Raw genomic sequence first — 25,547 nt, forward strand, 5'->3', positions numbered from 1 at the left:
AGCGATACGTGGCTTCGTGTTCAACTAAAGCAAAATGTCACCTCTGACATTCAAAGGCACTGATTCCATGGCTTAAATTTTAATGTGCACTTTCCAGTTGCTGCGAGTACAAGCAGTATTGATCATCTACGCAGATGGAAGTAGTTTACGATGTGTCATATCCAAAACAGTTTACTATATACAAAGTATAATCTTTCGCTGATGGTATTGGTAGTTCCGAAGACAATTCATCTGTGTCACTTCTTACCGCATTTCAGCCCTGTACGGAAATAATTCTTAATTCTTCCGATAACAAGTCAAAAAACACTCGATCTGGTCTTTTCTTAGGTGCAGCCACAACATGCGAGGCTCACTGTCCCACTTTAAACCTTTTTCCAAGCTAGTGCAGGTGTCAACGAATAGTTCTCCCAAAGCCTCGCATGTTTGGCCATAAACAATGTACTTATTGGCTGAAATTATTTACGTAGCTTAAGCAACATTATTAGCAATATATTGTAGATGCTATAGTTCAGTCATTGATTCTCTCGTTCAATTGTAAGTTGGTGGTTGAAAACATCGTGTAGCGGACTTTCTCGGGGTTCTCTCATTGTCACACACATTCTCACAAAAACATTTTTTTTCATGATCTTTCGTTTTCGTTCATCATCCGTGTCCTTTAGTCTGAAGGACCTACCCGTGGGACTTAAAATAATTTATTGTTCGTTTCTTGTCAATAAATTTTGATTGAAGTTTAGCAAACATAGAAAATGGTCTTCAGTGATTAATACAAAAACACTATATCTGATGATATAATTATTTAAGTTTAAACAGTTTAAACATATTTTTAAATAACTTAGTCACCTTATAGGTGTTCCAGTTCAGTAGTTACGATTGTATTTTACCTATTAATAGCCATCTTCAATGACTCGTTCTCTATGGCTTTTGGTGGTCCCATAGTAGTGCGTCGCTGCCGTTCCTCAATTTGTCAAACCACAGTTGACCTGTCTAGTCCTTCACCACATCTACATTGAATACTTAGAAAGGACCATTCTTTTTTTGACAATTCGATTTCTGGAAATGCTTGCTATCATCGGATGCAGCACCCAAAGAAATCGAGAAAAACAAGTTTTTAGCGGTAGACCGTAAACAGGGCCGAAGATAAAGGGGTCCAAAGTTCGAATACAGGACGCAGAAAGTGCATATAATCATGTAATTTTGAAACGAGTGGAGGAATTGAGATTAAAATTGAGGTGTGAGTGTCGAGTGTGAACCTCTTTGGAATAGCTATATTGCGCATCATGTCAGCCATCTTAAAAGTCGCCATATTGGAATTATCGAAAATGAAGAAACGGGAAGGAAATCATGTGGCATATCAATTTAGGCTAGGCTGTTCTCAGAAATTCAAATATGAAGTTAGTGCTCACTGTTGTTCCCACTTTTGTATTAACCACACAATCATTCTTAAGGTATAGAACAGGTGCAACTAAACGTGCATAAGATCTTTTGTCAATCCAAGATTAGTCCTACTTATTTCTGAACTTCTGACACCTTAAGGTTTTATATCGGTTGCTCCCATGCATCTTTCAAAATTGCATTAACAATATAATAGTTTCTTATCAACTGCAATAATTGTACAGCTGTTCTCAAACACTATTTTGATCTTATTCTTGGTTTACGTTGAATCGACTGAAATCGAAGAACACATTATCATTAATTTCGCCTGTTCAAAATTTCGATTCCGTAACTACTCAACACATTAGGGTTGGTAAAAACTAAATTCATATTTGAATTTCTGGGAACAAGCTAGCCTAAATTGATATGCCACATGATTTCCTTCACGTTTCTTTATTTTCGATAACTCTAATATGGCGACTTTTAAGATGGCCGACATGATTCGCAATATAGCTACTCTGAAGAGCTTCACACTCGATACCCACACGTCAAATTTAATCTCAATTCCTCCACTCGTTTCAAAATTACATTATGTTTACATGCATTTTCTGCGTCTTGTATTCGAACTTCTCCGGTCCTGTTTACGGTCTGCCGCTAAAAACTTGCTTTTCTCGGTTTGTTTGGCATTTTCAGAAATCTAATTGCCAAAAAAGTCCCTTATTTAGCATATTTTCCTTCCCATTTCAGTAGCTCTTGATCCTAGTTCAAATTCGTGAAGCACATAGGTCTGTATAACGCTGTTTACTCACTAACACGCTTTGGTTTCTCTTTCTCGAAAGGAAAGATGTAAGGGTGCATGCTATACTACTATGCGGAAATCCAACAGAACTATCTTGGGTAGCTAATAGCACATTTAAATACATAACCCTAAAAGAATGTCTTCACAAGATGAAACATGTATATGAATTTATTCCCTGCAATAGTACTTAGTGACATGAGCAGATAGTTTGCGAAAAAATGTGTGGTTAAGTACTTTTTACAATGACCGTATAGGTTGAGATCCTAGAATTTTGTACGTGTGGGACTGGAATACTCTTATTGAACTTACGAAAGTTGTTCGAAATATAACGCAAACTAGAACCCAATTTATAGCAGCCTCTTTGTGTTTATATCTTGAAGGCCAAAAGAAACACAAAAGGATAAGAGTGCATTTCAGACATAAACTATACTAATTCACCTCATTTATTTATAATAGTCCACGATTTCTTTAAAGCCATATTTGCTACAAAAATTATTATTATTGGTTCGAAAGTTTTTCGTATCTTTATATCTACCAAACCCACTATCCTACTATACCCAGCAATTTAGAATTTTTCCGGGTACCTTTCGTTCACATACCGGCAGCCCAGAACTCCCTAGTGGCACCCAAAACAAACATCCTTTTCGGTAAATTACATAGATGTTTTCCTGAATTTCTTCGTATACTCCGAATTACACACCCCTAAGACATGCATGCAGTACAGGTGCGCACCCAGAAATTTTTGGTGGAGAGGGTCCAAAGTTAGGAGGGGATTCAACGCTACAAGACATTGCGTCTACTGAACTGGTTTTATTCTATATCCGACAAAACGATAAGTAACTTTCAAGTAGTTCCACCGTATATTCTCAGGACAAATTGATAGAACTAAATTGTATTTATGAGAAAAGAGACTACAAATGTAGTAGGCCCTATATCAAATCTTTACGCCACATTAATCATTTCTCTGTTACAGCAAGTATGATTTCATTAAGAAACTGTACAAATGTCTGTCGAATTACTAAGGTTGGACGAAGTCCGGAACGAGTGGATTCCCCGTGAAGACGCCTCTGGTGCAAATAAAGCAGAGGTTGCGGAACCGGTGGACCCTCTCAGTGAGTGCGCCATAGATGTAGTACAATATCAAAAGCCTGATTTATTCTGAAGATAATGATGCAGGAAACTAGAGTAACTAGAGTACAAGCAGGAGCTTCCAAAGTGAAAGTCATCAATTTCCTTTTACAAAAAAAACTGCCTAAAATAAAAATTAATGTATGATACTTACCTATTTGATGCGTACTTTCCAATATCCTAGAATGGGAGAGAGAAAGTTTCCTGTTGAAATGGGTGAAACTTCCGAGCATGTGGATTCCTGTAATTAGAGACAGAACATATCAATTGCATTTCACAATTCGATACATTACGATCAAATATTATATACAGCCATAGTCAAAAACGAAATTCTGAACAGTCTCTCTCAGAAGTTCTTACTCATACGCAGCACTGGAACAAAGAAATATGTATATTATTCACTCTACACAACTCATTCTTGGAAGGCCACGTATGAAAAATATACCTTTTTTTTTTTTTTTTTTTTTTTTTTTATACACAAGGAGATGAGAATTAAATATTTTGATCATCATTGTACATTTCGCCAGAATATAATTGCGTCCGTGAATTTCTCTAAACTCTTTGAAACTGTCAGTTTGGCAACAACGCATTCCAAATAATAAGAAAAAATAATGAATCCTCTGAACACAGCTCACAGTTTGGTGTTTGAAATACTCTGCTCCTGTTATGTTATATAATGTAATGATACTTGTAGAACAAAATAGAACTTGGCAAATCCAGAAAATTTTGCTGCAGTTAACGAAATCCAGCACGCTTTTCGACCTCCTGTACAAAAAAAAAAAAAAACATTAAGGTTGTTCTAGAGTCCGGTCTCTATCAATACAACTGGAGGAAAGCTATACAGTTGTTTAGGTACCCATGCATGGTAAGTTCCTCTTTTCTGCGGGGACTTAATACTTTTAAACCTGCTTGGAATCCACTGGGTGGTATTAGTTTTCCTAACTTTTCTGCTCTTCTTGCCATAATGATTGTGTTATGCATATTACATGAGGTAATTGATAACTTTTTAAAGTAAGCAAAAACAAGAAGTCGCAAAGGTATAGAACCTCTTCTATATTTTCCAAGTGCAAGTGACATCGATCTATAAGATTTTTCGTAAACTTAAAAAAAAAAAAACAAAAAAAACGGAGTTTCACTGTTCAGAAAATCACTAGAATAACTTCATCACTACTAAAACGGAGTTCTTTATTATTATTATTATTATTATTATTATTATTATTATTATTAAGCTAGAGAACAGAAAAAGTTTGAGGGTACTACAGTTGGTGAGATAACATTTTATTTCTTTGTAGTTTTCTGTTGGGCTTATAAACTATATGTTGTCTTGGTGTATCATACGTGATTTCAGACAGCTTTCCACGGATATATCACATTTTTTCCTCATAAACAGCTAAAGAGTTTGGAAACAGTGTACTTCAGTCACCATATCATTGTTTGGTAGAGAATCCATCAGAAGACTGTCGTCAGAGTTCAAAAAAACACTGGCCATTACCTTACTTTGAACGGTCTCACGAAGAAATTTGGGAATGGGGATGAGATATGTTTTCCAGTGCTTTCAAACCTGTTTTGTGTCAGGTACAAGATTGTGGATGTTTCATATCTTGAATCAAAAACTTTTACTAATACCTGCTTATATTCTCTTTATAAAGATAAATTATGTACTCACAAGCAAGCACTCTCTCACGTTTTCTTCCACAAAAGTTTGACCCAAGAGAAATCAAAGTAAATTGGGGCTGCACTGGGCACTATTTGATATATCTCATCTCCGGCGCAGGGTGATGTTTCATGAAGGTATCCATGAAGAAACGCGACAATAGATAGCTACAAGTAGTTTCTTTATATGGATTCACTATCGTAGGAATAGGTTCTATCTCCTTCCTTATCTTTATGGAAAAACTGGAACATTAGAAATCTACAGAGCTTCCAGTTTTAACTTTTTCGATCTTCTTGGATCAACAACTGTACAGAAAGAATGCTTTCTATATAAAATATATCAGGGGTATAGAAGCAAAACCTGCTAAATCCATTTTTTTCAATTTTGTCAGGAGACGAAACAACAGTGACTCCCTTCACTTTGTGTTTCAGAATTGTTGATTTTTTTTTTTTTATTTTTTTAATGGAGACTACTTAATGCAGACAAATGTAATCTACCACTAAAGAATAACTATTGTTCAACAATTCTGAAGCATAGGAAGTCACTTTTTTTTTTCGTTCCCTGACAAAATTGAAAAATCGATTTAGCAGGTTTTGCTTCTATATCACTGATACAGAAAGAATGGTTTCATATGGATTCAGGCGTTTGAAGAATAGGTTTCATCTTCTACTCTATTGCAACAGGAAGTTGCAGATCTACCACTTCCTGTTTTAATATTATACCTCACAGTTTGGAAATGTACCGCTGTTCCACATTACGCAACGCAGCTCACTTGCTCATTGAAAGGAAAAAAAAAAGTTGAACTGAATAATTTAAGTTGTCAGTTATTAGCACTGAGAGAGAAGGGATTTCTAAGAAATTGATTAATTTTTACCATTACTACTATTACTTATTTTAAATAATCACCCTGTACTGTTTGTTTGACACAAGAGGATTTAACCTTGAAAGAAAGGAACTTTTCGTCGTAGTCGCCGTCGTCTTCTTTTCAAGCAAATCCTACAACACTTCATCTTTATGAATTTCTTTGGTATATCACTTCGAATAGAAATCAATCAGTCCATTCTTCAAGCGTTGTTACTTCGTGAATGTTCTTAGGTATTTATTATTATTATTACTAGCTTTGAAAATGCGTTCTCCAGATGCAGCGGTAATAGACATGGTGAGAAAGAATGCAGTAGGCTACCTGTTATTTATATTAGGATAAGAGTCGTACAAGGTCAGTAGCCAGTACTGCAGCATTTGGTGGTGGCACGTAGGCAGGAATCTGTTTCAGGAGGGGTTCAAATTTAATATGAGGATAAATTATATTCAAATTTGTAAAATCCTCAAAACAGATTAAATTCACAGCCAAGTCGAAATTTTTGGGAAAGGGACGGGACTGCCAGGACCCACCCTTGCGTACGTCCCTGATTCGGTGCGAAAAAGATTGGACCGATCGCACTATTCTTAACGTAACATAATTAGTTATTGGCGAATTCAGTTATTTAAACCATCTGTAAAACCTTACAAAATTATGGTTCATCATCTCTAAATATTTTTATCTCCAAGAATGAAATAGAAAGAGTACATTATTATCTTTCTTAGCCTATCTCTTTCATGGTGTCCGTCGGATCCATATAGCGCAAAGTTTGGGGCAAACGCCTACATTGCTCTTCTTACGGGAAGGGCCTGCCTATTCAAATTACAGTCTTTCAGGATCCGTAAACAGATGCAATTAATTCAATAGTTGAAACCAGCTCTTCCAAACGATGATCCGTCAAGGACCCCAAATGATTTCGTTTGATGATGACCTAGAAATCAAGCAGGTTTGTCGTTAGTATATTTGCACTTTCTGTGGGACCCATCGTCAATGTATCAAGAACACCACCGTCCTTAAAAAACGCGCTAAGATTTTGGCACTGAACTTAAATCAGAACACAAGGTTTATCTAGTGTAGGATATGGGTTGGGTTTGTTTAAATTTTAAAAACAAGTGAACACTAGTTAGAATTCACAAATGTTTTGTGTCAAAAATATAAATTATAAGTTTGTAATTACATCATTAAATAATTCGCGGTATCTATTGAAGCATGTCAAGGAGCACCAGGGAATAGCGACACAAAGTTCACGAACTACTGATTTAAACTCAAGCAGAGTAGCAGCAATGACTGTGGGACTGAAACGGGATAAAGAATGAAAGAAAGATAAAACACACACTATATGTTCAATTGTTTGGTGTAACTTCCGAATGTTTACAAATGAGGAAGAATCAGTGTGCTAATTGAATATCTTTCTCGGGGGAGAGGGAATGCATGCATTCACAAATATATATATATTAACTAACTAACTAACTCTATGGCCTACGGAACCCGGAGGTTCAATGCCGCGTTCACAAAAGCGCTCCACTGACTTCTATCCTTAGCTAACTGCATCCAGTTTCTACTTTGTATTCCAATCTCTGCGAGATCCATTTTAATATTGTCCTCCCATCTGCGCCTAGGTCTTCCTAATGGTCGTTTTCCGATTGGTCTTCCAGTCAAGACTTTGAAAGTGTATATATACGTGTACACCACATAAAGGAGTTCTGTTTATATAGCGGGATATTTTTTAAATTAATATTGAAACCAGAAGAGTGGTAACAGATTCCTACCACTTCCAGTTGTAACAGAAAGATTAGAGTGAAGACGGAACATGCTCTTGGACGTTTCACTGATTGCAGAAAATAACTTCTTGATATCTATTACCATTTTTACTCTACAGCGATCACCGTTAAAACCACAAGGAGTCGATTATCTGGCACAGGAAACCGCTTCTCGCTATCTATTAAGAGTTTTTATTCTACGGCGATCAACGTTAAACCCGAAAGTTGTTTATATTTGAAACTTCCGGTTCGAATAGGGGATTAAGGAAGAAGAAAGTACCTAGTTTTAAAACGAGAAATTGATTCAAAAAAATGCTTCTCGCTATCTCTTACCATTTTGATCTCTGTAGATCAATGTAGGAACTGAAAGTTGTAGTAAATTTCTCCCACCTTCGGTATTAGTAGAGAGTGAAGGATATTGATGAGATATATTCTTGAAACGCTTAGTGGAAAAAAATGAAATGAAATTTTTGAGTTTTACGTCCCACGGTTATGCCGGTTAGGCTAAAGGAGACGGTGATGATGAGTAATGAATGAAATGGTGGAATGAAGAAATTGGGAGGAAACGGGAGAACCCCGAGAAAACCCACGCACACGGTGTTTGTCCACCACAAAGTTCACTTGGTGGGGGCTGGGATCGAACCCGGTACCCCAAGCACCAGAGGTGAACGCTCTACCACTGAGCCACCGCGGCCCCTACGCTTAGTGGAATACAGAAAACCACTTCTCGGCATGTAGGCCTATTACCGTTTTTGCTCTATATTTATCAACGTCAAAGCTGGTAATGTTTTATTTCTACCACCTTTGGTTTGAATATCGGTTCGAAAATCGAACTTGGTTCCTAAATTTTGACTCTCTACATCCTGACCAAATTTGATGGTGATCCACCAAGTAGCACTTGCGATTTTTTTTTTCTTTTTGTCTCTCGGACGGTTGATTTTATTTGATTTTGAGTTTAACGTCTCTTTCAGCAGCGAGGCTATACGGGACGAGGTCCTACTGATTAACGTGGTATCCGAATCAGATGAGCTCCAGCCAAGAATGGAACCCGGGTCTCCCACGGCAAAGGCGCGTACCGCTAACCGCTTAGCCACGAAGGAGTTCGTCTTTCGGATGGACTGACACACTGACAGAATAAATACATAATCGAGTTTTGTTGAACCAATCTCTTTAACAAACTTTGTTCCTAATTGTAGTACTTTTGTCTACAGAATAAAAGTCGTTTCATCTCTCTCCTCGTGAACACTCGAAAAAGATTCTAGATTGAAAAAAAAAAAAAAAAAAGATATCATTGCCAAGGATGAAACTTCTCTTCTTCAAACGAGGATAACATTTTGTTAAGGGGAAATCCCTGGTATCCTCCCGTCAATTCGCACCTTTGAAGAATAAACGCTTTAACCAATTTCAGTAAGAATTTAGTAGCAACTATGTATCCTTAAAAAAGAAAAAAAAATATATTAGTTTCCTTAGTGTTGGGAAATCGTCAGATATAAACGTTGGTCAGTTGGTGACTTTCTAAACCGTGACTTCTCCTGAAGAAAGAAAGAAGGAAATGAATCATAAAATCAGCAAGTGTATACCAAGGACAGTTTAAAAGTTATAAATAAATAAATAAAAACACCGGAGGGATTCGACCAGCTTCATAAATTTTGAATTCCACCACAAAGAAGGAACTTAACACGCACGGCTGTTGAAACAACTCGAGGATTACCTTTCAGCTGTTTCAGTTGTAGTGATAGCTAAAAGAACCCCTTAGCAACCTTTCTTGCATTTTACTATTTTTGGGGGGTTAAAAAGTGTCTTCTTTGAGACTGCAACATTTTTTTTTTCACTTGCCACGGTACTATTTTGTTCTGAAAATAACATTGCATTAAGTAACAAAATAAGAGCTGAATATTTCAAACAGCAAATAAGGTGTATTGGAAATGCTTCACTACACAAAGTCTTTCCCCTTCGAGTGCGTTGCTGCCAAACGACAATTTTAAGGGAAGTTTCACACGTGCAGTACATCTATAGAACTTCACAGCAACTGGGTTAGTTACTGAACAGTTTACTAACCGGAAACTACATTACATTAATATAATATCTTGCAGAAACGTAGCTGCAAAGAATAATTGGTACAAATAACTAGTATTGCAGACATTTAAAAAGACAAAGGAACTTCACGTGACGATGAATATGATCCTTTTAATTTCCCGTGAAGACAAATCAATGGGAATACCAACAATATCTGGGAACGAATATCCTGTTTTCATGTTCGCAAGTTGAAGGTGACCACACTCGCAGTCGTTCAATCATTCTGCCTTGTTCCTAGGTTAACTCAATTACTTTAGCAAACAATTTCATTCAAGAAATATTTCCAAGAAACCCTACAAAGAAAGTTTATAATCCTCAATAGTACGCAGCTTATATTAGAAGTGAAGCAATTACGTGGTAATGTTTTATATCCATTATCATTCGAACAAGCTGAGAAGTACCTACGAAAAGTCTAGTAACGTAAGAATGTAAGAACCTGCCTTGATTTAACGTAAGAAAAAAAATAATGAAAGTAATACTTAACGCCGGATGTGGAGCCACCATACAGTCGCCAGAAAAAGTGCATTCCTCTACTCTATCTCTCATGCTAAATGTTGTTTTGCCAGTAACTTAGAAGTGAATGTAACAATCACTGTAGCTTTCTGTGCCATGAAGAGGAACGAACAATGTTAAATTTACACTTATCATTTTCTTTACACTTACCATTTACGAAGTTGGAAAAGGTTGCATTTACACTTATTATTTTCTTCGGAAGTTAACGACACAAGCACTTACTGCGGGTACGAACTCTTATAGCCAACTCTACAGAACTCCTTCCCGTATTGTAGTGTTTTTTCGTGTTTGCAGCTTAGGTATATCTTGCATATCCGAAAGTATGGTTACCATGTATAAGATACATTACTAAGAAGCATCCTTCTTACATGGTCGTAAGATCAAGTATATTTTTGAAACTAAATAAATTTATGCTAGGGCATAAAGCACAGTTGTTACTTTGTAACAAGATACTAACTCTGCGATGTTTTACTGATTTGCCAAAGAAAATAGCTACGAATAAAGTTGTGTTAAGGTTCTCAGTTCTGGATCCTTAAATACCTCAGGCTCCCCTATTCACGTGTTATTTAACTCTTTCCCTATGACTTGGAGAAAGTGTGATCTATAACAGTAATCTGTAAATATTCAATTTATCCAGAAGATATTCACAACAGGAATGATTTCTGGAAGTAACATCACTTTTTAAGCTAGATGTGCAAAATTTTCTAATTCAATCCAGTGCGTTAATTATAGCAACACTGACATTTTATCACACACACGAAATTGATTATGCACAAATATGAGAAAGTTCAACTAAAAACAGCAATGCTGAAAGCAAATTCGTTCAATTTTTAAAATTATCTTCAGTTGCATGAAACGCTGAACTCTTTGAAATGGAAGGTAACCACCTATGCCGATATTGCAAGGAACATCGTCCTAATTATCTAACCTTTTTTTTTTTTTTATCTAGATACAATATAAATACATAAAACTACGGAGTTTCAAGAAAAAAGTATACTTTTTTTTCCAATCTTATTACAGAAAATGAAATAAGGCTCTGACACGTTCGACAACAATTAATACCATTACATCAAACTTGCATATACTGGGAAGGGTTCAGATTAACGTTAAGAGAACTAAGCGTATTTCCTACAGTCATTTGCTCTCACGACATGAAAGTTGGTTTAAAGCTGCAAATGTATCTGGAAATAACATATACTTCTTTATATTTTCTTTTAGATGTATATGAGTTGCTTTTGAGTTTAATGTCCCTTTCAGCAGCGAGGCTATATGAGACGTGGAATCCGAACCACATGAGCTCCCGCCGAGAATCGAACCCGGGTCTCCTACGTCAAAGGCAAGTACGCTAACCGCTTACCCACGAAGGAGCTCTTTTAGGTGCGTTTAACGAGAACAAGATTCACGCATAATACTGAAAATACGTGCGCCAGAAAAAAATGCAGAAAGCACAAATATTTATCTGATGGTTAAGATACTGCTGACGTCAGAACGTTTACCAGGGAGCCGTAGACGCGTGCAAATTTGAGTCAAATTACTCGGCAGTAAAAGAAGAACAGTTTTTATTACAACAGGACGAGGTAAGACGTGTTTAATGCTGACCAATGAGCTAATATCAAAGTACTTTTAGGGTTACTTTTCTTTTAACCTCCGCTAAGGCACTAAAAGAGAACCATGTGAGATGACGTTGTCCGAATTACTTCCCACATCACTACACAGATTCTGCATTCAATCATTTTGTAGTAGCGACCTTTAAAACATTTCGCGTGTAATCGAAGCATCGGCCAAGCAATTCGAGTTCTCCAGCCGCTTATCTTTAAATTTCAGGGAACTCACCGACAGTTCAGAAATTGTAACTTACACCTTCCACAAACCACATACTTCACGTGTTCAAGTAAGATCATCTGGCGCCACCGTCTTGCATCCCTGGCCGCCTTCGTCATGTATAGTCCGCAGCAAAAAACCTGCAATATAAGCATGTAAGTTTATTGTGAAATGACGAAGTCTTTTGCTCCAAAATAAGTGTGCAGGGAAGGACGCCAAGGTTTCTCCTGACGTGATTCATGCCACTTAGACGTTATGTTGATTCCCTGGGCTGTTAGGCGTAGTTTCACAATAAACTTACATGCTCATGATGCAGGTTTTTTGCTGCGGACTGTACATCAAATAAGTTATCCTTTAAACTCTCTGTACCAGTTATCCACACATCATCACTTATAAACTTCCGACGTAATCCTTACTCATTCGACGATAAATTGCAGCTGTATCATGCCATACCGACTGCAGCAATGGAATTACATCATGTAGTTCACAGTTGGCGGGCTCTTCGATTACACTCGATTCCGCCCCAAGCAATCGAATTACATCAATTAGTTCACACTTGTCGGACTTTTTACACTCGATTTCACCTGGAGCAATCGAATTACATCATGTAGTTCAAACTTGGACGGCGCTTCGATTGCACTCGCTTTGTTTTCAAGCTCACTATTTCATAATAATTGAAAGGAAGACCCTGTTTATCGGGTTGGGAGAGGAGTGACGTCCAATGAATACCTTCGTCTTGTAACTGTTTCGTTATCTTGCGTGATTCTTCTCTAGTGGCTTAACGAAAGTTGACCAAAAAAAAAAAAACCCTCAATTACCTAAAGAGCGATACAAAAAAATTGCGGATGATTAAAATGTCTGAACATTGTTCTTTCTAGTTTTGGTTCCATGTAACTTAAATAAACGGGGTCGCGGTGGCTCAGTGGTAGAGCGTTCACCTCTGGTGCTTGAGGTCTCGGGTTCGATCCCAGCCTCCGCCAAGTGAACTTTGTGGTGGACAAACACCGTGTGCGTGGGTTTTCTCGGGGTTCTTCCGTTTCCTCCCACTTTTTTCATTCCCCCATTTCATTAATTTTTCATCTTCACCATCTCCTTTAGCCTAACCGGCATAACCGTGGGACGTAAAACTCAAAGATTTCATTTCATTTTTCATTTTTTTAAATAAAAATAAAAGATGATCAAAGCAAACGAATGTATGTTACAGTTTCCACAATATAGATTAATAATAATAAGTATTTGCCTTGGTCAGGTTTTAATTTACAAAAACAGGTCACCGATTCAACAGGCTGGTCCAACGAGGTCAATTTATGACCATCTTCTTATATTATACATACAAAGACTTTCCACCAAAATTTTGATTAAAAAAAAAAAAAAAAAAATTCTTGTAAACAAGATTAATCGAAAATACTGATAACAATAATGCTTTCTTTCGAAGAGAGCGCAATACAAATGTATTTGGTATACAATGAATAATTTCTCTATGAGTTTGATACATACATCGCAAAATCTGACATCAACTATCTAAGTTCTACTCAAATTGGAAGGGATAGTTTCTAAACCTCGTCTAAACAAGAAAACTGAACATAAAATATACATTAACAGGATATAACATCTCACCTATTATTTTCTACCTAACAACATTCAAAAGGGTGCAAACGCTACAAATCATTGTAACAAAATCACCTAATCTATTGAAGAAATTAAAACTTATTTCAGGACACGAAAACTCAATTCATATTGTTTCAGTATGTTCCAGGAGCTACTGCACGTTTCTACATATTAACACAACTAAGTAGATAAAAGGGACTTGTTCTAAATGTTACTTCGCAGGCAGAGAGAGAGAGAAAGAGAGAGAATATTTTACTTATGACTCACCATTTTCTTTGATCTCTTCGTCATCTCTAATGGTGAGTTGTTCTGACAATTCCGACAGAGAGCTCCCAATACTCAGATGAAATGTTTGTGACAATCTTCGTCGAAATTTCTTGAAACTCATTGTTAAGGCACGAATGGCATCTGTTCATTAAACTTAATTGAATATTTTCGCAGAACACACCTAACCACTGTTAAAATGGCCTGAACGGGAAGAAAATCGAAATCTGCATGAGATAATTCACTGGTACACGTCACTACCTGTAAAACAAAACAAAAAAACAAAAAACAAAAACAAATTCTGCTACAAAACAGATCAAACTAAAAAAAAACAATTTTCAAAACCGAACTTCTAGTAATATACGGGGCCTTTCGGATATATCTTCAATAAGCTTTTGCAGAGTATGCGATCGTATCGCAATAAAATCGTAATTTATGCCATGTGTGTGTACGATAAATCTACTACTCTTAGTATCATAATCTACACGTGATAACAGTATTGTCGTTACTGCCTCACAGTATTTGGTGGTATCAGACGCCTACCATTGGTTTCAAATAGATACATTTCAGTTTCCCGGTATTAACAATACACTGCAAGGAAGTAACTACTCGCCGATGGTTCTTTTATGGACTACATAAAAACAAAAATGCTGTAGAACTCTTCTACAGAATTGAATCTTATTGACAATTCACAATATCGCTGATTCTTAGATGATCTGTGGGTACAATATTGCATAAAAATCTGTTGTAAGGGATTCCTACATTTGAGTTATAACCAAACTGTGTCTAAGTGCTTTTAGCAGTATACATAAGGTCCGTTCGCATTAACATAAAAAAGAAAATCTGTGATTATTTTTAAGGAAAAAAAATCTTATGATGGATGCATATGGCATCGCGCACATATCCTTTCTATTCATGTACTGAATAAGATGCAGCAATACTAATTAGCTTCCCGAGACATTATTATACAGAGCTCTTCAACATAATCGTAACTTCAACTAAAAACAGAAATAATTTTTATGCAGCATAAAATAAATATTCTAAAAGTATGCGAAATACGTCGCAAAACCTTTCTGTATAATTTCCATTAAAACGCAAAAATGTTTACATCGAAGAACTTGAACAAAGGAGAAAAACAATCATTAAAACGCATAGTCTGCAAAAAACCAGCCTGTGAAAAGCCGTGTTTGACGGCAAAATATTATGAACAAATAAAAATGACGGTTACAATAAAAGAACAAAATAATTATTTTTTAAAGAATTCAAAATATTACATGGTTTGGCCTTGCATTTCTAATGGTTCACATAATTGAATTTAAGTCGTTTACACCACTAAACGAATCGAAGCCAGAGAATACAACTTAAAGCAACAATAGTTAAATACATTATAATTTTATACTAAAAAATACTTATAGGAATAAAACAGGACAATATCTTTCACCTGTAAAATAGACTGACAATAAATTAGATACAGTATTGAGAAATCCTCTTAGTATTTCCTAAACATGATGAAAGGTAAACAAAATACGAAAACAATTATAATAAACAGGACATCAGGAATTGGTATGCAAGTTTTACAAAAAGTCAAGCCGACGGGAAGGAGAGAATACAAACTTGGTGACTTATTTTGGTATTTTTGGTGGAACGATAATGAAATCATTGATCTCAATGCAATGTACGATACATCTGCATTCAAAAGTGTTTTTACTTTTAAGTTCATTTTGTATCAACAACTGCAAAATGTATCTTTCTTCTTTTTATTATTATTATTATTATTATTATTATTATTATTATTATTATTATTATTATTATTATTATGTCAGCAATCTCTCGATTGGTTTGACGCAACCTTCTACCCTTCTCTATCCTGGGCCATTTTTTATTTCTTTGTAGCTATTCTTCAGTATATCTTGTATCATTTGATCTATATATTTCCGTCGAGGCCTTCCCCTAGATACTTTTTCTTCTGCAATTCCCTCCATAGCTACTAACGGTATTCCTCTATGTTTCATAATGTATTCAGTCGTCCTATCTCGTCTTTTTGAAATAATCTTCAGTATACTCTTTTCTTCTTAGTAACTAACTAAATAATTCTATGTCCTATGGAATTCGGAGGTTCTATGCCGCGTTCACAAAAGCTCTCCACTGACTTCTATTCTTAGCGAACTGGATCCAGTTTCTATTTTGTGTTCCTATTTCTGCGAGATCCATCTTAATATTGTCCTCCCATCTACGCCTAGGTCTTCCTAACGGTCGTTTTCCGATTGGATTTCCGGTTAAACCTTACTTCTGCTACCATTTCCAAATATTTTTCCAGTTGATACGTTATTCGCGAAATGTATAGATTGATTAAATTGCTATTTTCTCGAACACAGTATACTATCAGTACATTTAAGAGAGTAAACATTACACTTTAGATGATGATTTTCTTTTGGTGTCTGTTTCAGTTCTAAAAATCAATTATATATACCTGTATATATTTTTAAAAAATGTTGAATAATATCGTAACGAAGATGAAGAGACTTTTAAAAATTACTAAAATATATAATTTGTGTACATTAAACAAACTGCAAAAGCTAACGGGGGAAATTTCGAACATACCGTATACGCTCACGTAACGGTCACACCCGAACTTTATTGAGAGAAAATATTTGAAGAAAAGCACCATAAAAATCACACTTTTTCTACTTGAAAATGTAAGTTAAGGGTATTTGTACTTTTATTCTTGTTATGTAGTGGGAGGTTAAACTGAAGTATTTCATTTTCTCTTTTTATGTAACATAACTTTTATTCCTGTTTAGTCAAAATGAAGGTTGATTTTATCTGTGTATCTAAAAAAAAAAAAAGCTTCATACAAACCTTTCAAGAAAGAAAAATTGCACTGTATATTGATTTTAAACCACCACGAATTCTGTTATACTAAAGGAACCGCGGTGGCTCAGTGGTAGAGCGTTCACCTCTGGTGCTTGGGGTCCCGGGTTCGATTCCTGCTCCCTCTAAGTGAACTTTGTGGTGGACAAACACCATGTGCGCGGGTTTCCTAGGGGTTCTTCCATTTTCTCCCACTTTCTTCATTCCACCGTTTCATTCATTTCTCACAATCACCGTCTCCTTTAGCCGTTGGCCGGCATAACCGTGGGACGTAAAACTCAAAGATTTCATCTTTTTCTGTTATACTAACTTTTATTTGATTTTTACTCAATTAATTACTTGTATTACGTAAGAGGTTCGAAGTGCAATTTATGTCGAAAATCAATGACGAAAAAATGATGAATTTTTTGAATGATCCGCGTAAAGTCTGCACCCGTATTTTGGAGTCGCAATTTTAGAGAGAAAAAAAAGAAGTGCGGATGTTGAGACAGTATACGGTAGTTTAAATCAATTGCAAACTTTCACTGAAGTTACGTATTCTTGAAGATATGCCTCATTCCGTTGTACAATATAATTATTCTCTAATGGACGAGATCTAGAGTAGGTGTTCCACTTCCAAGTAACAGTGTAGTAGAGCAAACACAGAGACTCCTAGTTTTTTTTTTTTTTTTTTTTTTTTTTTTTTTTTTTTTTTTTTTCATCAGTGCAATTACTTGCTGAATTGAATGCTGATAAAGTAATATACCTTGATGTCTAATCTATTGAAGGTGCCAAGCTTTACTTTATGCCTTCAACGTTGTTACATCCTTTACTTTTTCTTTGTTTCTTTTGAGATATGTAAGTGAACATATACCAAGTTTATTAAAAATATAATGGTAAACTGATTTAAACGTAAATGTACTGACCACTGAACTTCCACAGATAAAAGCCAGATACTAAAAAAGAAATAACTACCAAAATATCAGTATTTGACTGCGGTTATTCCTTGTTTAGAAGACGACGAGTCAAACACGGTCCCACTACTACTCAAGAAACCTTGACGATTAACATGTACACACAAGTCCTCTTGGAACTGTGATGAATGCCTTCGTTTAATATTTAGAAACGTTTTAGCTCTTTAACAACTACTATTGTCTAGAGGTACATATATTGGTTCACTCAACAATGAGTGGAAATGTGCCTAATCTGTATTCCAAAGTTGTTTTTCTTTTTCTTTTTAACTATACTGCATTATTTGTAACTCGAGTTTGAGCTTGCTTTTGCTTTATACGTTCCTATGCAATACCGAGGTTATGAGCAATATGCTATTAAAATCATTCGAATATTTTTTCTTCTGCTATTCGAATAACTGGATATTCGTTTCCAGTACACGAACAATTGGTCTGGACAAGACTGGAATTAGAAGTTAGATTTCTGGGCTTTCGGCATCTATGGCCATTTAGGCCGTCACGTTTCAAGGACGACGTCCCTCGGCAAGCACACTATCCGCGGAAAGGGAAAGAAAGGACTGGAGAAGGAAGGAAGTGGCCTGGGACTTATAAATTAGGTACCACCCCGGCATTTGACTGGCGTGAATAAGGAAAACCTCATTCAGGTGGCTGGCCTGAAAAAGCGGTTTACACTTCTTCGACCGAGTGGCCCCACCGGGAATCGAACCCGGGACTGCTCGCACCAGGACTGGATTTGAGAACAGGTCACTTTGGTTCTGGAATTTTTCATAACGGTTTTGTAAATAAATCCTCTCTCGGATAAGTGTGTTCAATGTGGTGGAACCAAAATGATAAATTAAAGTTGGAACTGATGAAATGTTTATTTACTTTGGACTTTGGATTTTTTTTTTTTTTTTATATATATATATAGAACCTTCCAAATCATGAAAGGTGTCCTGAAACAATGTGAGAGCATCCAGATTATCACAAATTGTAACACACCTTCTAGAACATTCTGGAACCAGTCAAATAATTATCTGTATTTGCCTAGCATAGAAAAGAATGGACACACAAATTCACAGTTCAGTTTTCTACAGACAAACACAGAGAGCAGTTCATCAAATTTGGAGTCCAGCAGTACCTGTAAGCTATTACGATCATCCTATGAATGAAGCACATGTTCAAATTGAAGTCATTTTATCTGGGAGATAAATGTGACTGTTCTCGCCGGAGCGACAACAAAAAAGACACTATCACTGTAACACTTGCAGGAGAAAAGTGCTGAAAGTGGAAAGACACATGACCCGCAGTGTTAAAGAAACTTTCGCCATATATAAGAATGAACATGGAGTATTCCATATTAGAAGATCAAAATTATATATACTGTGACGTAAGTGGGTGGTTCCACACCCACCTAGAGATGTCTGTTTATGTGCGTATTGCACCAATTTTGAACTTTGCGTAGTAACTTTGAGGAATGACATATGACACCTTGATTGGATGTGTGAAGTCGTTAGTAGTCTATGATGTAGAACGGAAGACCTGCTTGTTTCAGGAATGGAGACTCGCCTTACAGATACTTAGTCTGAAAAACACAGCAGATGCCTCTCCTACGGGTACTTATGTAACATGGGGATAAAATACACTCATCAAGAAAACTGTTGCCATTGATACATTCATAGAAGATCTAGAGAATGAACAGTGAAAGCAGTAACACACAAACATCTGAAGAAATTGCAACAACACATTGCAGAAGTAAAGGAACCGTAGAGGTTGAGCAAGTATGTTTAGTGCTTTACTGTGATTTTGCTGAGAACTGGTCTATGATTCTGCTACATGATGTACAGCTAAGAACATAAATAAGTAGACGTTGGAGTCATAAGAAATAACGACTCTTACCTCTACGTATTTATGTTCGTAACTGTACAAGGGTATCACATGAGTAAAGACCAAGTTTCAATTTTTATGGGAGTTTGTATTCTCAAAACAAGACCACAAATGTTTCATGTATAAGTGATGATTAGACGACCTGACTCAGTATATGAATTCTTGTTAATACGCAAAATTCTTCAAAACAGCTGCAATAGCAGGTAGAAAAGACCATCATTATTTCTGATGGTAACCTACGCCACTTCAATTCGTTACCAATTGTTTCAATTGATGAAGTCGTTTGTGTGAATGGAGTGAGTATACAAAGCAGCAGGGTTGGCTGGTTTAACCCCCCCCCCCCCCAAAAAAAAGAACGAGAAATGCTTTAAATGGTGTGAACTTCATGGTGACGTTTCCACATATCAAACCATCCGCATTACGTTTATCTACTTTTCACCTTTTAATCAAGGGGTCCCGTGTTCAATTCTCGGTCGAACCACAACCCATCTTTCAAGTGTAAACCAAGTAGCGATTCGAGGTGTCCCTCTAAGCGAAAGTCTTCTCCGTGATAACCTTGGTATTCATAAGGATGTTAAGCCTAAACATACGAAATGAAACCAAATTTTATATTTCTACTTGAATGAATGCCTGTTGTTTTATAAAGAAGCCAAGGTTGCTTAAATATATTGATAGAAATAGGCAAAATTTATCAACTGCCTACGTAGCTTCCAACATCAGCTTGAATTTGACTTGGTTTTTATTTTATTGAGTGATATCTACATACCAAGTTTGTAATTTAATACCTCAGTTTTAGCGTAGTGATTATGATACGTTGACCTTAAAATTTTACATACAAATACATTTAAAGTAATCAGGATTTACCCAATGGCTAAGGCGGGAATTTCCCGATTTGTATATAATTTTGTATAATGTTTTTACTTGTGTAACTGTTTATCATTTTGTCCTTCTGAAATGACTCTTGACAATTATTTTAATAAGTAGGCCAATGTAAAGATCTGTACAACGTATTTTTATCAGGAGTTCTTCGTGAGTGAGTCGGCAATCGCATTTGTGACCAATTAATCCCGGTTTCGTGTCCAAATGGACAATTTCTTTTGCATGTAAGCCGAAAAACGGTTTGGATTCTGCTTTAAGCTTATGTGACCCCTTCCAGCATAACCTTGTTGTTGCATAATAACACCAAGTCGAAACAAACTAATTTCTGTCCATATCTAATATAAATACATAGAGTAAATTATTTAAACCAAAAAACATGGTTTAAACCAAAAAAAAAAAAAACTGGTTTTTGGTTTTTTCAATAAAAACCATGGTTTTCGCCAACCCTGCAAAGCAGCTAGTCATGGGATGAAGCCTTGCAATGGTATAGTCTACAAAACATAATCTGTCCAACGCAAGTACAGCTGCAATTCGGAGGGCCGAGGAATTTACACAAGTGGTGAAATCATACACATCAACAGCCCTTCTCCTGTTGCCCAAAGAGAAAGATGAAGAATTTCGTCAGCAGAAAGCAGAATAATAATCTAACCAAACTACCGCTGTCCCATGTTTGGACTCACAGTAATAGGCAAACTTAAGATTGCACGAATTTTCACACTCGCCCAGCAAAGATATTAGAAATAACGCTTCTGACGAACATAGGGTCATTTTTGACCCATCAATATTTTAGTAGTTTTTTAAGGAAAATATATTATTATTCCAATTAATTTAAAGCTTGATATTAGTGATGAGCACATCGGTCTTCAATGGCGGATCTAGAAGGTAAAAATTGGGGGAGGGGGCAGCCAGAACCCAGACTATCATAGCTTCAGCACTTTCTTCTTGCTGTCTAATCAGTTCATGAAATATCTCATCTCAAGTTTTCAAAAACTTTTGCTCGGACATTATTACCGCACAGACAACAGACGCGCACAGTTTATTTACATTCATCGCCTGCACGAGTGAAACAGGACTAAAAGTTTGGTATTTACTCTGACAGGCGGTGTTACCAGTTCGTGAAGGGAAATTTCCTGTCCGTGGACATGAAATTTTCCAATATGATTCAATGTTTCCCGAAATAAATAATGCACGAACACACCCAGATATCCATATATATATATATATATATATATATATATATATATATATATATATATATATATATATATACAAAAGATGTACTATACGTTTCCATTGGTACATATTTTCAAGAAAATTATCTCCTGCTCTACATATCCCGCATTTCCGCCACTGATATGAATTTCCCGTGTTGTGGGATTTTTTTCTTCTTTCTTTTTTTGACACCTGGCAAGACTACTGACATGTCGAAGCATGCTGAGGGAATGAGCAAAGAGTAGAAATGATTATGCAGAGTGAGAAAAATGGCAATAAATCGGACGGTGTGAAGCAGACAAGACAAATAAATATTCTTTACGTAAACAGCGAGGACCGGGTCATTCAAGACCCAGACAAAGAATTGTTTATCTGTGGTTGACAAATAAAGAATGCCAGGGTAATATAAATACTACTACATAGTACATATGTTAAAATAAGCTACCGAGGCCGATGACCGGAAAAAGGAAGAACTATGAAAAAAGTTAAAATAAAACATTTATGGGTCAAAAATTATACGATCTTCGTTGAGCGAGTGGTAAAGAGTAAGAAAGAGAGAATTTTATTTGTCGAACCTCAGAAACGGCAGAGGAACAATCAGATTCACAACCTACAAAGAGGGATTTTGTGGCTGTAGGTTACAGATATCAGTTGCGAGTTAAATGAAATCGTCGAGAACTATATGAAACCACATTGGCCGGCTGCTGGATATAGATTTCCACCTGCAAGACAGCAACACCACCGCCAGTGATCAGTCGCCATTCGTGATATTGTAAAGATGTCCCAGTTCCTATTGGTACAACAGGAAAGCATCACTCGATATCAAAGGAAGACAAGATAGAGTTGAACACATTTTTTAGATTATTGAATTGTTCATTTCAGTTCTAAGCAGAGTGCATAGAGGTGGTACGCTTTGGAACCTTTAATTTGTTTGAAAGCTGTGTCTGTTACTTATCTTTATGTAGAATTAAAATGCCATGTCGAATAAGGCTAGATTTAGATTTCATGAGACCAATATGTGAGGATGTAGTAACGGAAACTGGTTTAATACATGACATAATTTTCAATTGTTTTAAATGCTGTTCACCTAAAAAGCAGAAGTTTACTTTTTCAGGGCACCCTGTACTGCATGGTACTGATCAACAGTCACAAAATCAAAATTTTAGGGATTGGTACTGTTGAAGAGTTATTATTATTATTATTATTATTATTATTATTATGCAGATAAAAGACAGAAGGGTACAGCACTGGAATTTAGACACATTTTCAAAGGGAGCATATCATTTTAATCAGTAAATTATTATCTTTGAAATAAAAGGAAAAACAACAAAAGATCTTGAACCGTTCCAGAGGTAGATAATTTTAATATTTTGGCGAAATTCACACATGAGAAATGGCGTCCGAGGCGTCATTTTTGGCTGCCTGTATCTTAAGCGCTTTTTTTTTTTTTTTTTTTTTTTTTTTTTTTTTTTTTTTTTTTTTTTTTTGACAAAACAAAAATATAGTTTCTTACTTTATCCTAAATTTTAACCTCTATTCACTTAAATAACATCTGAAATTATCAATGTAAGATTTTTTTTTGCCTGTCTGAACTGATCGAGACTATGCCTTATGATAACGTATGGATTACCAAATGACTTCCAAAATTACGTACGTGAAATTAACCTGACATGTAGTAGCTTAATTGTTAGACACTGCGATTATTAAAACATACATGTTATCTCAATCGACATAAACGCTCTGTGCACCCGAAGGCAAGATAAGAATTTTATTTAATGAAATAGAGAACTTTATAAATCAACCTCTGAAGCCTCTTTTAATTGGAGCAGGCATATTCATTTTAAAACAAAATTTTTGTACCGGTAACTCAAATAAAAGTTTAATGCCATTTTATGAAACTTTGACGTGAAACAACAACAATTTTATCTTTCGGGCGGGTGTACTCAGCAGCGGCAACCTGTGATATGGAATGCTGTGCGTCGACACGCGCTTTGTGTGGGGCGGCGGTATTTTTATGAACAACGAATCTAAATAAAATAGACTTCGTCAGTAGTTGTTGCGATCTCGTATGGAGCTATTATTATTTTTGTTTTGTTATTGGCGAAGCTTAAAATGTTTTCCTTGCATCGATATGGAACCTAAAAAGCATAAAGTTGATAGTGAGAATAGGAAGTTTTTGACTGACTGGACTGAACAATATTTTGTTTTACGCTGCCTGATAGGTTTGGAGCTATTCCAGTTTGCCTATGCAACAAAACTGTCGCTTTTGCTAAAAGTGCCAATTTAAAGCGACACTACGAAACAACTCATTAGCAATTCCATAAAAGCGACACTACGAAACAACTCATTAGCAGTTCCATAAAAGCGACATTATGAGACAACTCGTTAGCAGTTCCATAAAAATTTTCCTCTGGGTAGTGAAGCTCGTCATGAAGAACTCCCGGCATATCTAACTTCTTATAAAACACGGCCCTACTAAATCGTTCTATGGGCAACAAAATTCTGCAGAAGCAGCGCTGCTGTGTGTTACACGCTTAATAAACTACAGGAACCATTTTTAGACTCTGAGGTAGCGAAAAAACGTATGTTGCAAGTGGCCGCGGCATATTTTGAAGACAAAAAGAACATTGTTGCCGCAATTCAAGGTAATACAAGAAGCAATAGAAGAAGAACTAAAATTTTGCTCGAACTTCTGAAGAAAGCGCCTTGCTACACCATAGCACTTGATGAATCATGTGACATAGTTGAAGTACAAAAAGAATTGCTAGCAATATTACCATTTAAAGGCAAGACTTACAGAGGAGATTCATTCAAGACTCTTGACGACCTCATGAGTATATCAAACATTAGTAATGCTAAAATGGCATCTCTTTCAACTGACGGAGTCCTAGCGATGATCTGAAAAGAAAAAGGACTAGTAAAGAGAATCAAGGATAAGAATGCTGGGTTACTATCTTATCAGTGCATAATTCACCACGAAGCCCTTTGTGCAAAACTTAGTGCCACTCCGAAAGAAGTAATGGACAGTTGATTAATTTTATGAGGTCTCGTTCTGATCTTCAGCACAGACAGTTTAAACAGTTCCTGTCTCAGTGTGATTCAGCGCATTCTGACTCACTGCAATACAACAATGTTCGTTGGTAAGAAAAGGTCAAGTAATTAAACGTTTTTGGCAAATAAAAGACTAACCTCCTTCTTAGACAACTTTCTTTCCGTCGCAAGCTCGATATCTTTGAAAAAGACATTGCAAGTCAAAATTTTTTTCACTTCTCAACAATTCTGGAATATAAAAAGAATTCTGTACCAGATATTACAGTATTTTCAATTTTTATGTCAGATCTTCGGAAAGAATTTACAGCAAGATTCCAAGACTTCGCAGAGATAGAGAATTATCGCAATTCTTAAAATTACCTTTTGAAGTTTCTCCAGCGGCAGAATGGACTGATAAGGCTGCAAAATTGTTCCATGTCATACTGCAAATGGAGATAATAGACTTACAGGAAGACATTTCCTTGCAAACGTATAAAAAAAGTGCATCCGCCGAAGAATTCTGGAGTAAACATGTACCAGAAAAATATGGAAACTGCAAAAAATTAGTAATCTACCTGGTCACTATATTTCGCTCCACATATGTTTGTGAAACTTAATTTTTAAAAAATAATTTTTTGAAGAACCAATATCGCGTAAGATTAACGGCCGCCCACCTTGAAGACACTCGTCCCATAAGCTGCTTCCCGCGTGAACCTAACTTTAAAAAGCTGACTTAAGACCGAAAATGTAATTTCTCCCATTGATTTTTGAGTAAAATTATGCCTATCTATTGTATTTCATATTCGTATTTTATGAGTGAAAATAAAATGAATTAGTACGGCATACGAGTTCTTTTATTTTTGGTCTCGATAAAAATTTTCAGAAG

At 36.1% G+C, this 25,547-nt stretch overlaps 1 protein-coding gene across 3 annotated transcripts in view; it reads right to left on the reverse strand.

The window, feature by feature from the left end:
- The window catches only part of LOC145687908 (cyclin-dependent kinase 17-like), a 262,257-nt gene that overhangs the window by 231,140 nt on the left and 5,570 nt on the right, over nucleotides 1-25,547 (reverse strand). For 2 of the 3 annotated variants that reach the window (XM_081761456.1, XM_081761458.1), the window contains exons 2-3: nucleotides 13,857-14,114; nucleotides 3,453-3,539 (exon numbers count right to left, since the gene is read on the reverse strand). In XM_081761456.1, the coding sequence (XP_081617582.1) occupies nucleotides 3,453-3,539; nucleotides 13,857-13,977 (208 nt within the window). In that variant the 5' untranslated portion in view covers nucleotides 13,978-14,114. The remainder of the gene's footprint in view (nucleotides 1-3,452; nucleotides 3,540-13,856; nucleotides 14,115-25,547) is intronic. The other variant, XM_081761457.1, reaches the window with a different exon arrangement.

The sequence above is a fragment of the Thermobia domestica genome, chromosome 6, assembly GCF_964235325.1.
Source record: "Thermobia domestica chromosome 6, izTheDome1.hap1.1, whole genome shotgun sequence".
In the NCBI taxonomy this organism is placed as follows: Eukaryota; Metazoa; Arthropoda; class Insecta; order Zygentoma; family Lepismatidae; genus Thermobia; species Thermobia domestica.